The sequence below is a fragment of the Cnephaeus nilssonii genome, assembly GCF_951640355.1.
Source record: "Cnephaeus nilssonii genome assembly, chromosome: 4".
Taxonomy (NCBI): domain Eukaryota; kingdom Metazoa; phylum Chordata; class Mammalia; order Chiroptera; family Vespertilionidae; genus Cnephaeus; species Cnephaeus nilssonii.
Window position 1 is genome coordinate 52502341 of NC_137075.1, and position 15182 is coordinate 52517522.

The 15182-nt window shown below is 38.4% G+C and overlaps 1 protein-coding gene across 2 annotated transcripts in view; it reads left to right on the forward strand.

Moving 5' to 3' along the window:
- AP4E1 (adaptor related protein complex 4 subunit epsilon 1) overlaps positions 1-15182 on the forward strand; it is a 68620-nt gene that overhangs the window by 39989 nt on the left and 13449 nt on the right. For both annotated transcript variants that reach the window (XM_079767613.1, XM_079767614.1), the window contains 4 exons: positions 2668-2970; positions 4846-4960; positions 8065-8188; positions 13841-14096. In XM_079767613.1, the coding sequence (XP_079623739.1) occupies positions 2668-2970; positions 4846-4960; positions 8065-8188; positions 13841-14096 (798 nt within the window). The remainder of the gene's footprint in view (positions 1-2667; positions 2971-4845; positions 4961-8064; positions 8189-13840; positions 14097-15182) is intronic.

Below are 15182 nucleotides of genomic sequence, written 5' to 3' on the forward strand. Positions count from 1 at the left end.
CATCTTTTCCTCAGCTCTCTTTCACCAGTGCTTTAGCATTGATAATCCTTATGCTAAATTGGTTATTATATTTGGTGGCCATTTGTTTTTTCCCTCCATGAACGTGACATGTCATTGTATGTATTTATTTATTTATTTATTTACATTCCATATATTTAGAGTGTTTTTATTTCTTTCTACAGCATATAAATCCTGTACATGTTTTGTTAGATTTATACTTAAGTAATTCATTTTCTTTAGAGCAGTAGTAAATGGATTTTTAATTTTGGTTTCTATATGTTTATTGCCTGGCAATCTAGAATTGTTTTTGTAGATTTCTTGAAACATTGTTAAGAATTTTTCCATTTCTGTTCATGAGGGATATTGGCCTGTAGTTTTCATATTTTTCTTCTCTGGTTTGGTATCAAGGTAATGCTGGCTTCATAAAATGAGTTGAGGGTGTTCTTTTCTATTTTTTGGAAAGATTGTGTAGAAGAGAGTTGTTTAGTTTTTAAGTGTTTGGAAAATTTCCTGTTATCTTTTCTGTTACTGATTTCTAGTTTGATTCTATTGTCAGAGAAAATACTGTGTGATTTCAGTTCCTTTTAAATTTGTTGAGGTTTGTTTTACGGCCTGTGATATTGTCTGGGTTGTGCTATGTTCTCTGGGTGCTTGAAAAGAACGGGCATTCTGCTGCCTTTGGGTGGTGTGTTCCATAAATGAAGACTAAATCCTTTTGAAGATGATGTTGCGACAAGGGTGTTAAGATTAAACAAGTGGCCTCTGCTGACACTGTGAAGGGGTGTCCTTGTTATTTCTGAGCCATGGGGAAAGTGCTGACTCTCCACAGGCCCCTGACCACACCCCAGCAGAGAGGGGAAGGGCACCTCCTTATACCTGGGTGGAGGTGATGTAGGCTTCCTGCGGGGCCTTCACGGACACAGCCAGGGAGTGGGCCCCTGCAGCTTGGTGGGATGAAAGTCCTGATCCCCACTTGGCCTTCTCTGTCACCATCCTTGTGGGGAGTTGTGCCTCTTACAGCCTGGCAGGGGTTGAAGTCTTGGCCCTCCACTCTGCCTTTGCTGGTATGGGTAGGGCTGCAGTTTTTTTCTGTGTGGTGCTTAGCTGGAGTCCAAGCTTTTTGTCTTCCTGGCTATTTGGCTAGAGGGCAGGCTTTTCCTGGGACTTTTTTGTTTGAGCCCATTGGTGTTTCCAGGTTGTTAGTTCTCCAGTATCCAGTTTGGGGTGTCTGAGGCAACAGGTACCTCACTGTATTGTTCCTTAGGTCCCAAAGTCCTTAGCGATTTGCCTTTTCTTCACCTTTCAGAGTCTTTTTACATGTGTTTTATTTGTAACATCAAGGGTTTTTAGGTGTATTTCATGGGAAGAATGTGGGAAAAATGCTTCTACTCCATCTTCCTAGAAATATAAATTCACCAATTTTTGAACTGGGATTTATGTTACCTGCTCTTCTAAAGAGGTAACCACTTTTATTAAAGCACTCAAAAAATTATCTTACTACTTAAGGATTGAACTTAATGAGTCGTATTTCTTTTCTTTTTTTTAAAAAAAATATTTTTTATTTCAGAGCGTACGAGAGAGGTAGAAACATCAATGATGAGAGAGAACCATTGATTGACTGCCTCCTGCACTCCTCCTACTGGGGATCGAGCCTGCAACCCAGGCATGTGCCCTTGACTGGAATGGCACCCAGGACCTTTCAGTCTGCAGGCTGACGCTCTATCCACTGAGCCAAACCGGCCAGGGCAATGAGTCTTATTTCTTTTTCCTCCTCTTCTTGTTACTAAGCGATACATCTTCCCTTGACTGTCACCTCACCTCCCTCTTTTTTCTTGCTAGTGCCAATATTACACCAACGATAGGAAAATACTTAATAAATACTATTTAGGAAAGGTCTCACACTTCATGAGTTGTCAGTTTATTAGTGATTTTTAGACCAGTAGGATTATATATCTCCTGGATAAGTTAGATGTAAGAAAAATGATATGTAATGTAGATCAGTGTTCTTCAAAGTTCTGTGGGTCATCTTCATCAGAATCAGCTGATGCTTGTTCAAATTGTGCAGTGCAGATTATCACCACAGGCATACTATAGTTTCTGTAGGTTGGAATTTTTCTCACATTAGTTTGAGAGAGAATTTGAGAGCTTTGGTTCAGTAGTGATCCTAATCAGGAATTGAAGAGTGTCTCTTCTGGAGAACTGCAATGAAGGGATTTGTACTCTTTGACAATCTCTTTTCATATATCTGTGGTTAGAGCCTAGAAATCTGTATTTTAATGAAACTCTTCAGGTGACTCTTATGTATGCTAGCATGTGAGAACCACTCATTTAAATACTTTATTAGAAAGTAATAACAGAATGTGAAAATGCTTGTAAAAACCAACAACCAAACGTGGAAGTTCAGAAGAAGGTTAATTGGTAAATGTGTCTGTTCTGTATATTGTTAATGATCAAGATGTAGAAAACATTTTTGTATCGAGTTCCAATCTTGGTATAATTTTGAACTAATATGTACAATTTAATCTTTAATGTATTTTTTTTACTATGAGAATATGTTTAATCTAGATTAAATTCACTTCAGCAATAGGCACTTTGTTTAGATTTCCAAGTATAGTTTGCTGTATAACGTGATATTTGTATATAAACATCTCCTTGTTTTACTCATAGGTATTAGGGGAGTATTCCTACCTCTTAGATAAGGAAACGCCAGAAGAAGTTATAACCAAGCTCTACAAGTTACTTATGAATGACTCCATTTCTTCAGAAACAAAAGCCTGGCTAATTGCTGCTGTGACCAAGTTGACACCTCAGGCACACTCTTCTAACATTGTTGAGAGATTAATCCAGGAATTTACGGTATCTTTGGATACTTGTCTGAGACAGCATGCATTTGAACTAAAGCATTTGCATGAGAATGCAGAACTTATGAAGAGTTTGCTTCCAGTTAATAAGAGTTGTGAAGACATGGTGGTAAGACATTTGTGTTCCACCTTTTTAAAAATTGCATAATCTTTAAACAGAATAATTTTTGCATTTGTGATATGTCAGGAATATATCAAAATATAGTTTCTGTAGGTTGGAATGTTTCTCACACTAGTATAAGAGAATTTGAGAGCTTCTGTGCAGTAGTGATCCTAAGTCAGGAATTGAAGAGTGTCTCTTCTGAAGAACTGCAGTGAAGGGATTTGTGCTCTGACAATCTTTTTGAATATATAGTAATTCAAGAATTTTGATCTCCTTTGAACTCTAATATGTTGTTTTATTATTCCTCTCTTTTCTTTGAGAATGTAAAAGATAGTTCTCCATGTCCATCCACTGTCTAAATTCTTTACCACTTTGGAACCTGCCGCCAAACTTTCTCTCTTTCACCTCCTTTTAGTCACCACCCCTTTTAACCCAATGCACTCAGTTACTGCCCACCCTCTGAATTTGTACCAGTCTGTCCCTCAGATTGGTGTAAATCAGAAAACTTTCAAAAGGAAACCAGATTTGCTCAAATTTTTATATGTTAGATGTCATATAGTTGATAAAGAGAAGAGGATGGGCAGTATTCCCACTAATTCTGATTTAGATTTTCATGACTTGTATTAATTTTGAAGCTTTGTTCCTTTGTTCTCTCAATAGGTCCTCAAAGGTAGAGGCCTTGCTTTAACATTTGGTAGACATTTCAGAGACATTCATTGATGCTGCATGTAAAATTAAACTAGGAAATAACCTCACTTCCTCTTTTCTCCAAGAATCTTAGTGAAACTAAACCTTTCCAAATTCAGAGTGTGACAAGCCACTTAAATATTTGAGACTTACTTGCTGTTCTAAATTATCAGCTGTTTGCATACATTTGGCTAAATCAAGAGAAGCTAGTTTCTGGTTTCTGAGGTTATCACTACTATCCTCTTGTGTATATCTCATTTTTCTTTTCTTACTTTTTCTCTTCTCCTTTTTCCCTTACTCATTCTCTATCTCTTGTTTTTTGTTTATTTATTTAATCATTCTCTTGTACTCTTCTATTCCTGTTGAAATTAGTTTTAAGTAATTTTCTATAGATTTTTGAACATCATTTTCAGATAGAAAAGAATTGGATAGTTAAATCAAAGGCACTGTGGGAGGCCGAATAATAGCTCCCCAAGAGGTTCACATCTCAATCTCTGGAACGTGTGTGTATGTTACCTTAAATGGTAAAAGGGACTTTGTAGATGTAATTAAGTTAAGGATTTTTGTGATGGGGGAATTTTCCTGGATTGTCCAAGTAGGCATGAGATAATCACAAGGGCCCTTAGAAAAGTGAGGCAAGAGTTCAGTGTAGAGAAGGCAGAGTAGCTATAGAAACAGAGATCAGAGGGATGTGGCCACAGCCAAGGAATGCTGGCAGCCCTCTAGAAGCTGGAGGAGACAAGGAACTTACTCTCCCCTGGAGCCTCCAAAAGGAACGAATGTTGTCAGCACCTTGTTTTTATCCCTCAACAGCTGGAAACTAATACAGATTATAGCTCTAGTATATGATGTGTCTTATCCTCTGGTAGGTTACAAGTCTCATGAGGGCAGGAACTGTGTCTTTTTCTGTCTCTATCATAGGACCTAACATGATGCCCTAATAAATTGGGTACTCAAAAATGTATTCCTCAGTGCAGTGAAATTAGTAGTAACTGCACATGACTTAGCTGAGTGATTTGATTATAGATGTTTCAGAAAGCTACAGAGTTAGGTAGTACTTTTGGAATTGAATCTCTGCTTTTCACCTAAAAAATGTTTTTAGGATATATGGGCTGAAAGTACTTATGTGAACGTACAGTATACTGTTTTAGGGTAAATTTTTTAATTCCTGATTTTTGCTTCAATTTAATATAGGTAGATGCTTCCTTATCTTTTCTGGATAGTCATGTGGCTGAAGAACTCAGTCAGGGGGCAGCACCGTACAAACCTCACCACCAGCGGCAGGAGGAAAAGCTTTCCCAGGAAAAAGGTAATTTTTTATGAGTTTATAGGCTGGGTTATAGGGGTATCTTTTTTTTTTTTCCTTAATGGAAAAAATATCCATGGGTAAGGATTGATTTTGAGAGAGAGTGGAAGGGGGTGGGGGGGAAGAGAGAGAGAGAAATATCAGTGTGAGAGAGACACATCCATGGGTTGCCTCTTGCATGCGCCCATACTGGGGCTGGGGAACGAACCTGCAATCAGGTAATGCCTTTGACAAGGAGTTGAACCTGAGACCCTTTGGTGTGCAGGCCGCCACTCTACCATTGAGCCAAACTGGCCAGGGTGGGACATCTTTTTTTATGCATCTATGGAGGAGGCAATGTAATATAGTAGTTGAGACTTGTTTACCCTGACTAGGTCTTTGGAAACCCAGGAAAAAACAGTTAGCCTAGAGCTGTGGTCTGCAAACTGCGGCTCTTTAGCCCCTTGAGTGTGGCTCTTGCACAAAATACCACGGCCTGGACAAGTCTATTTTGAAGAAGTGGCGTTAGAAGAAGTTTAAGTTTAAAAAATTTGGCTCTCAAAAGAAATTTCAATTGTTGTACTGTTGATATTTGGCTCTGTTGACTAATGAGTGTGCCGACCACTGGCCTAGAGGTATTCCTAAAGTCATAGGCTTCCTACACAGCAGTGCCTAAGATAAGACAGCCATCCAGGAATTTCAAAAGACCTGGCAGGTGGAATTATCATGTTGGTCACTGTGATAGAGGGCTGACAGATAGTAGTGTGAGCATACCTGTGAAACAGTTTCAGGAAAAAACTGGTTCTATGGACTAGTGAGTTTCATTTTCATTCTGTGCAGTCTTGTATATCTTAAGTGTGTTAGAACACTTCCTCCAACAAAATATGTGATGAGTGATGTTAGAAACAGCTAAGACAGGAAAGAATAACTTAAACTACATATAAGAAATGTAGCCTGTCAAGGAAAGATTTCTGTCATGATTTTAGTAAGGAGGAAATTATTTAATGATTTAAATCATTTAATGATTTTATTGAGTACTTAATATTTTCCAGGCTCTGTGCTAGGCATAGGAATACAACTAAATGGTTGATCCTAAAATGAGACCCAAAAGTATAAACACTAATAATAGGCATGATGTTATCTTTTTTTAGAAGTATTTGTTCTTTTAAAGTTTTTGTTTAGCACAGTGATACCCTGTATTGATGGAATGTGTGTGTGTGTGTGGAGGGGTGGTAAATAAAATTTTGAGTTATAATTGCCCGACCTGTGACTGTAGTGCATATAGCCTTATGACATCCAGGGCAAGGAGTGAAAATCTGGTGTTCCAGAGTGGGAGATGTGGACCATTTGCCATATTCCTTATTTTCAGTGTGTCTGGGCCATCAGCCTGCTATTGCTACAATTCAGGGGTGGGTTAGGGAAGAGGAGATAGGACGAAGAGCCTTGTTCCTGGCACTGCCTGTCTCTATTCTTAAAATAAACTAAGTGGCTGATATAAATGTAATAGATAGTCCTGGAATTCCCCAAACCAATGAATTCCTTTGCCAAGTACTTTCCCCCCCATAGAACATCATTATAAATGGGGTTAAGTTCTCAAATTAGGCTCTTCCCTTCTCTTCCAAAATCTGTTTTTGGAAAGTTTTCTAAAGTAAAATCCAAATTTCATGAGCTTAGGCTATCTGTTACATCATGGGGAGAGAAATCAGTTATAAGACAGGACATGGCCCTCTCCCTATACCTTCTGTATCTAAATCTCTGAAAGCTTGGTTGTATGTACACAAAGGCCTGTGGGTGTTCGGTGAAGTCAGCTTGATTCTGGTTATCACATCAGCATTTGGAAACTGCTGACCTAGTCTGAACTCTTCACTTTATAAAGAAATGAAGGTCTAGTTCGTATACTTAGTTAACACCTGACCTACATCAAGAACTCAGTTCTGATTATCAATTTGCCCATTACTTTTTTCTACTGCACATTGATTCCTCTTCTATATCATTCATTTAGCTAACAAACAAACATTTATTTGGTACTCTTTGGGTCAGGTTCTCTGTCAGTAAGGGAGATTTCACACTGAGGGCTATGCTTCTTTGGAGGAGGCAATGTAATATAGTAGTTGAGAGTGAAACTCTGGAACCAAAGTGCCTGATTTCTTTTTCTTTCTTATCTGCCTGTATCATTTCCTATCTTTGTAATCTTGGGTAAGTTCATGGCAACCTCTTTGCCACAATTTCTTCATTTGTAAAATGAGGATATCCACATTAATATATTCTTAGGTACTTTTTATGATTTAAGAAGAAAAAGGATAAATGTGGCAGTTAGGAAAACAAATATACATAGTGGGACTTTATACAAAGCAGGTTATTGCTCTTTCCCATTAAAGAAATCATAAATAGCCAGCCTAGGATTAATGTTGGCTTCATGAATATAGAAGAGGAAGGGAGGGAAGAAAGATGTCAAAGGAGTCTGGAAATGTCATCTCTTTTCTGGGTGGCCATGTACCTAGCTAAGAATCAAGGGTTCTGTTACTTAGAAAGAAGAGACTGTATATTGGCATCTGCTCTACCACAATAACAATATGAATTTTCATGGCTCTGATTGAATTCATTTGGGTATACAAGCTCAATGGAATCTGAACCTGAGTAAACCTGTTCTTCATCAGTAAGGGAGATTTCACATTGAGGGCTATGTCAGTCTATTCGGTACAGGAATGTGCCATTTTGTTAAGCAAAATACAGTCATCTCTTCATTCATAGCTGCTTAAACATTTTTGCTTGAGAGCAGCAACTTTTCAGTAGATATAGTTTGTGCAGCTATTAGCTGTCTTTCCTAATTGAGTTTTTTTTTAGGTTGTAAGGGAGGTAAAATGATAAAAATGAAGTACCGTCTTTGATCAGCTAATAGTATGAAGACTGTAGTAGTATTAAATAAATCATAGCTGTTTTGTTATTATTATTATAAATATTTGGTTAGTCATCTTCAAGTTCCCTTCCAGTTTAAAAATTGTCACTGGATTCTAGTCTTCAGTTATTTTATTTCAGTAATGATGGTAACTTTGATAATTTTTGCCTTTTAAAAAATAATTTTGGCTTTGTTTTAAATATGAACCATTCTTATTGTTTTAAATTTCTAGTTCTCAATTTTGAACCATATGGACTCTCCTTTTCTTCATCTGGCTTTACTGGACGACAGTCTCCTGCTGGCATTTCTCTGGGTTCAGATATATCTGGAAACAGTGCAGAGACAGGGCTGAAAGAGTAAGTTCCTTTCTTATTAAAATTGAGAACATGGGAATATTTAAATGTCTTTAAATGTAGAGGGGTTCCTGAAAGCTAAATTCTGCTTGGGCTGTTGTTTCTACTTGCTCTCAAAGTGTTGATACGATACAGTATGTCCTTATACTTTAAGAGAGTTTGCGCCCTAGCTGGTTTGGCTCAGTGGATGGAGCATCAGCCCATGGACTGAAGGGTCCCAGGTTCAATTCTGGCCAAGGGCACACACCTCGGTTGCAGGCTCGATCCCCGGCCTGGGTTGGGGCGCATGCGGGAGGCAACCAATCGATGTGTCTCTCTCACATCGATGTTTCTTTCTCTCTCTTCCATTCTCTCTCTTTTGAAAATATATTTTTATTGATTTCAGAGAGAAAGGGAGAGGGAAAGAGATAGAAACATCAATGATGCCCTAGCTGGTTTGGCTCAGTGGATAGAGCGTCAGCCTGCGGACTAAAGAGTCCCAGGTTTGATTCCTGTCAAGGGCACATGCCCAGGTTGTGAGCTCAATCCCTAGTGGGGGGAGGGGTGTGTGTAGGAGGCAGCCAATCAGTGATTCTCTCTTATCATTGATATTTCTATCTCTTCTTCTCCCTTCCTCTCTGAAATCAATAAAAATATATTTAAAAAAAAAGAAACATCAGTGATGAGAGAGAATTATTGATCGGCTACCTCCTGCACGCCCCCCTACTGGGGATCGAGCCCATATCCCTGGCATGTGCCCTTGACTGGAATTGAACCTGGAACCCTTCAGTCTGCAGGCCAATGCTCTAACCACTGAGCCAAATCAGCTAGGGCTCTTCCACTCTCTTTAAAAATCAATGGGAAAATATCATTGGATGAGGATTAACAAAAAAATAAAAAAGAGAGTTTGCTTATTTCCAAGACAGCATAGGATGTATACAACCTTTACACATAGTAATGATGTGTGTGTTATTACTACATATTGTATGTATATGTGTGTATATATGTGTGTGTGTAATATATTTAAAGAAGTATATCACAACTTATATACCCAGATGAATATTGAGGATATAATTCTACATTTCTTATAATCAACTTTTCATAACTATCTCATTGGAAGATTGACAGATATAGAGATGAACATAAAATAAGGTGAATGATTTCACCTGAGGAAGTTGTGTGCTTTACTCAAAATGCTTTTAGAGTTCCTTTCCTTGAAAATTGGTGATACAGATGTCTAAACATCTTATGTGCAGCCAAATGGTAACCTTTTAAAGTAGGTTTTGATTTTGGAAATATAAATAAACTAGAGGCCCTTTGCACGAAGAATCGTGCAATAGACCTTCCTTCACCTGGCTACTGGCACCAGTTTTCCTTCCGCCTTCTTTCAGGGTGGGGGCTTGGACCCTAGCGGCGGCGGCGGCAGCGTGGGGCGGGAGCTGCTGGGCCCCACGCCGCCCAACTGCGATTGGGGCGCCGCCACCGCCACCGCCCAGGTCCCTCAGTGATAGGAGGGACCCGGGCGCCGCTGCCGCTCCAACCCGCGAACGCTGAGGGGCGGGACCAGGTGCCGCCGCCGCTCCCACCGCGCCTCCCGCCGGCCCCATCGGTCCCCCCTCAGCCCCATCGGTCCCCCCTCAGCGGCGGTCGATCCGGCCATTGAGAGGCGCGGGGGGCGGGACTCGCGAGCCCAATCGTGGGCATAGCGGAGTGATGATTATTTGCATATTACCCTTTTATTAGGTAGGATTACTCTCAGAAAAATGATTAAATTAAATGAGAAATTATGCAAAGTGCCTCATATAGCTGAGTACATAGTGATTAATAAATGGTAGCTGTCATTATAATTATCCAAAAGCTGAGTTTATCAAATAAAATTTCTGATCAATCTGGATGACTTTAGTCAGTATTCTGTTGTGATATGAAGTAAATGAAAATAGCTTTCTTGTTTGTGTAGGAGCTTCTTCTAAAAGATTTCAAGTGTTTTGAGTAATGGCAGCATTGTTGGAATAAATGTGATAAAATCTCAAAGGTGACAACTTTCAAAGATGACATTTGAATTTTTAGTTTTTATATATTCATTAAGGAGTCATTCACCCTATTTAATGTTCATCTTTGCATTTGTTGGTCTTCCAGGGAGATGGTTGTAAGAAGTATTTCTCAGAACAAAGACACATAGATCATGAGGAATATAGAATGATATGCTGAATGAAGTGGCATAAGTTCAAATTCTCTTCCTTAGCCTTTTTTTCTGCTCTGTGGACACCCATTTTTTTCTCAGACATTTAATTTTTGGTATTCCAAGCATGGGAAGCAGGTATGGTTTGTAGGCATGTGATAGTGGAGGTAATAGCAATTAAGTGCCTCAAACAGGGAACTGAGGGGCAAGGGAAGGAGAGATGATAACGCTCCAAACCCAGGGAGGAGACGTAGTCCCTTTTACCTGCGTAACAGTTGACAGCATCTGCTTTTTAGTATTGAACTAAATACTAAACAGGGCCTTGTAAATTCTATGTGCAAACATGTACTACTCTCAGAGAAAGGGCATTTATTTGGCAAAGCAGTTAAGGAATTACACATATGCTGTATTACCATAAAATGGAACACAAGGGTACATTTACAATTCTTTTCCAAAGAGGACCATAGCTCTCTCATTTTAGACTAGTGGCCCGGTGCACGAAATTCATGCACATTAAAAGGGAATTAATTAGAGGAAATATTTTAATATTGCTATTTGCCCTTTCTCTATAATAGAAATGTCAGAGATGAAAGAAAATTAGTAAAATGTATATGAAAATCTCCCTTCTGTGGTAATTGGCCAGGTGAATCAGCTTTAAGGAGGAGACAGTCACTCTTATGTATTCTCTGGCAAGCTGATAGTAAAGCAGTTGCCAGCCCAATTTGGAATTTCTTACCCTAAGTCCTATTATAGGCAGCACCATACCTCAAAGTGGAATTCCTAGAGCTGAGTTTAAAAATATGTCCCCAATCTTTTGAAGGTTGCTTGGCCAGAATTTACTTCTGTGTTCGAATGGTCTGAACCAAAATAATACAAGGTATACCATTTGTATTAGGGATTTTTATTATCAAAATCCAGACTAAGATGACTAATGTTTAAAAACATTTTTTACAATATGTTTTATATCATATTTTGTATATAAAGGCTTTATACTGCACTCTTATTTACTTGTCTGCTTTTTAGACCGTCTGAAAATTTATGTTGATGAGAGGCATGTTGTGCAGATGAAATGAGCCAGAAAAACCTTTAAAATAGCTCAAGGATACTTTTAGGCTTATTTTTCTTCCCCTTTCTCATTTTGCCCTTTATTGGGGTTGGGTTTCCTGAGAAGCACACAGTGTGGTGGAATTTAGCATGTAGAATATTAAGGAGTGCCCTTGAGTTCAATACCTATGGAAGGAAGGGGAAAGAAGCAGGTTTGGGCAGAGGAAGTAGTTAAGATGCCATGCAGTGCAATGACACATTTTACTGACCCCATGGGGAGCTCTGAAGCTAGAATGGCCCTTCAGAGTTATCCTCAGGTGGGACAAAATGGGTGGACAGGGCTCTGTGCTTAAGTTCATCAGTCACTGCGTGTGAGTTGCTCCGGAAGCAGCGTTATATTCGGTGAGGTGGCCCTGTGCCCCTAAGGCAGTGCGGGGGTTGCACTGCCAACAGCAGGGACAATACAGTCTTGCATTGAAAGGAGATCTGTATGGAGCATACTGGTGTCCAACACACCTGCCTTTTTTTTAAAAACTAGTATTTAAATCATTTATTAGTAAAACTTGGGGACTTGCTTTTTAATAAAAAAAATCATTAAAGGATATGTCTTGGTACACTGGGTTATAGAAACTCTGTAATCCTGCTGTGAACATTATGAATCCCTTTGAATTGCTGCTGGTGAGCACCCTAGAGATGCTGGGGGTCATTTTAGTGGCTACCATGAGCACTTTTGGATCTGCTCATGCAAGGACAACCAGTTTTCTTGTAAGAGGTTGATAAATAACAGTTTTTATTTTTTAAATAACTTTTTATTTTATTTTACTTTCTTAAATATATTTTTATTGATTTCAGAGAGGAAAGAAGAGGGAGAGAGAGATAGAAACATCAATGATGAGAGAGAATCATTGATAGGGTGCCTCTTGCAGGCCCCCCATTGGGGATTGAACCTGCAGCCCAGCCTGGGCATGTGTCCTGACCAAGAATCGAACCATGACCTCTTGGTTCCTAGGTTGATGCTAATTCACTGAGCCATGCTGGCCGGGCTATTTTTATTTTTTAAAATATATTTTTATGGATTTCAGAGACAAAGGGAGAGGGAGAGAGAGGTAGAAACATCAATGATGAGAGAAAATCATCTATCGGCTGCCTCCTGCACACCCCCCAGGAATTGAGCCCTCAACTTGGGCATGTGCTCTGACTGGGAATCGAACTGTGACCTCCTGGTTCATAGGTTGACACTCAACCACTGAGCAATCCTGGCTGGGCTTAATAACTTTTTAGAAAATTCTTTGGTACCTGAAAGAAAGAGAGAAATGAAGATACTTATAAAGGACCATTTAGCAGCAACATTTATTGAGAAGGAATGGACTGATTCCCTGTAGATCATTCTTTATTAACATTCAGATTTTCTTTCAGCCAAATAGTACTTAATAGCTATTAGTTCTTCGCTCAGTATGGAATATAACTACCTATTTTTGTTTCTGGCATTGTACAGAAATCAAAGTGATCATGATTCTAACAAATTAGAAGGGAATAATAATCAGTACAAACATTTCTGAGTCTTTCTTTTATGATCTGCCTATCTTGTAGTGCAAATTTCCAAAATGCTGTTTTGGACCACAACAGGGCTACTTAAACGAGCCAAGTGCCAAGGACACATAGTTCTTATATGAACATAATAGGGGCAATCTTTGGCTGTTTCAGCCTGTACTTATGGTTATATTAGACACTGCAGATTCACAACTGTCACTTTGGGGACAGCAGTAGGTGAGCCCAAATTCTAATCACTACTTTAATTCTTCTTCAACTCAGGTATAAAAACCTCCTAATCTTCATGCTTTTTTCAAAAATCTTACTTTTTTCTTTTATAAATCAAACCTCACTTCATTTTTATAAAGGTACATTGTAATGATCGAAAATGTAGCTAGTGTTTATATCAAAAAAACCTTTTGGATCAAAGGTAAGTTTACACATCGGAGTGGATTTGAATGATTATTTTTTTTGCAACAGGATTTTATTTGATGAATTTACGTAGGGTTAATTCTTTCATTGAGTGATTATAGCTAAAAAACTTAAGAGTCATTTCTCATCTTTAACTCAGCAGAATTGAAGATATTTTGCAAAGTCATTGGGGTTAAGGAACTGATTTACAGTAGTTCTATTTGTGGACACCTTACGTAAGCAATTAAATGAAAATTAAATGATCTAAATTTTAAACTATGTCTAGAGTTCTGTTGCCTTAAATCCTTTGTCTGAAGGATGGTGGAGGGAGGGGCGTTTTTCTGTAACTAAAATAAAATCTAGAGATCTAGATTTTGCTTTGTGCATACAAAATAAAATATAAAAGCTGTTCCTAAAAGGCCGTGGCAATGATAGGTTTTTAAAAATGCCTTAAGAAAGTAATTGCTTAGCAGTTACTTAAATTGACTTGATTTCATTGTCAATCTTCTTAGGACAAGTAGCTTGAAGCTGGAAGGTATACAGAAATTGTGGGGGAAAGAGGGCTATCTTCCGAAGAAGGAAAGCAAAACTGGCGATGAAACTGAAGTTCCGCCTGTTCCTCAAGAGAGCATAATAGAGAATGTAGACCAAACTATAACAAAAAAGGACCCATCTCAACTCCTTACCCAATCTAAAGAGGAGAAAGAAAAGCAGCTGCTGGCATCGTCATTATTTGTTGGGCTAGGATCAGAAAGTACAGTCAATTTGGTAAGTAGCCAGTTATATTCCTCTGAGAGTCTGTGTCCCCTGTTTCATATAAAAAACCTTGTTCTATGAAAGCTCTTGGCCATTATCTATATCTATATCTATATCTATATCTATATCTATATCTATATCTATATCTATATCTATATCTATATCTATATCTATCTATCTATCTATCTATCTATCTATCTATCTATCTATCTATCTATCTATCTATCGTGGGAAATGGCTTTCCCAGCTTCAGAGCCACCAATGACACACCTTTGTATTCCTGAAAGAGAAAATCTAATTGGCTCAGCTTGAGTAAAGTGTTCTCTCTAGTCTGTCTAGTCAGCTAGGGCAAGGGGCAGGGCCCAAATAAAGTTATAACTATAACTAAGAGTATTCTCACCCCAGTGGGTGGAGGACAGTTCTCAGTGGGAGGGGGGTTTGATGGAAATACTGTCAACAATAATAGTTCAACAATATTGATTTGTGTGGAAAAAGTACTTCTCAAAATTATGTTTTTAATAGTGAAAAATAGGAGTCAATTAGGTGTCTAACAGGAGAAAGGGTACATAAATTATATTAGCTCAGCATATTACTCAGCCATTAAAAATTATAAGTACTGCATTATAAAATAAAAAATACTTAGGTTATATTAAAAATAATATAAAATTCTATTTACATCTTGCCTATAACTGTTAAGAAGATAAAAGTGTTTTGAGATTGAATGATTTATACAAAAATGAAAACTACATTCAGGCATTACAATTATGGTGATTTTCAAAAGTTTTTATCCTAATGTATTATTCTCATAGTAAAAGAATGAAAAATTGGAGTGAAGGGCAGGTGCTATTTTTAAAAAATATATATTTTATTGATTTCAGGGAGGAAGGGAGAGGGAGAGAGAGATAAAAACACTGATGAGAGAGAATAATTGATTGGCTACCTCTTGCACACCCCCTACTGGGAATTGATCCTGAAACCTGGGCATGTACCCTGACTGGGAATCAAACTATGATCTCCTGGTTCATAGGTTGTCGCTCAACCACTGAGCCACACCTGCTGGGCAAGGTACTGTTTTTGAGTGTCTGAAAATTCCATGTC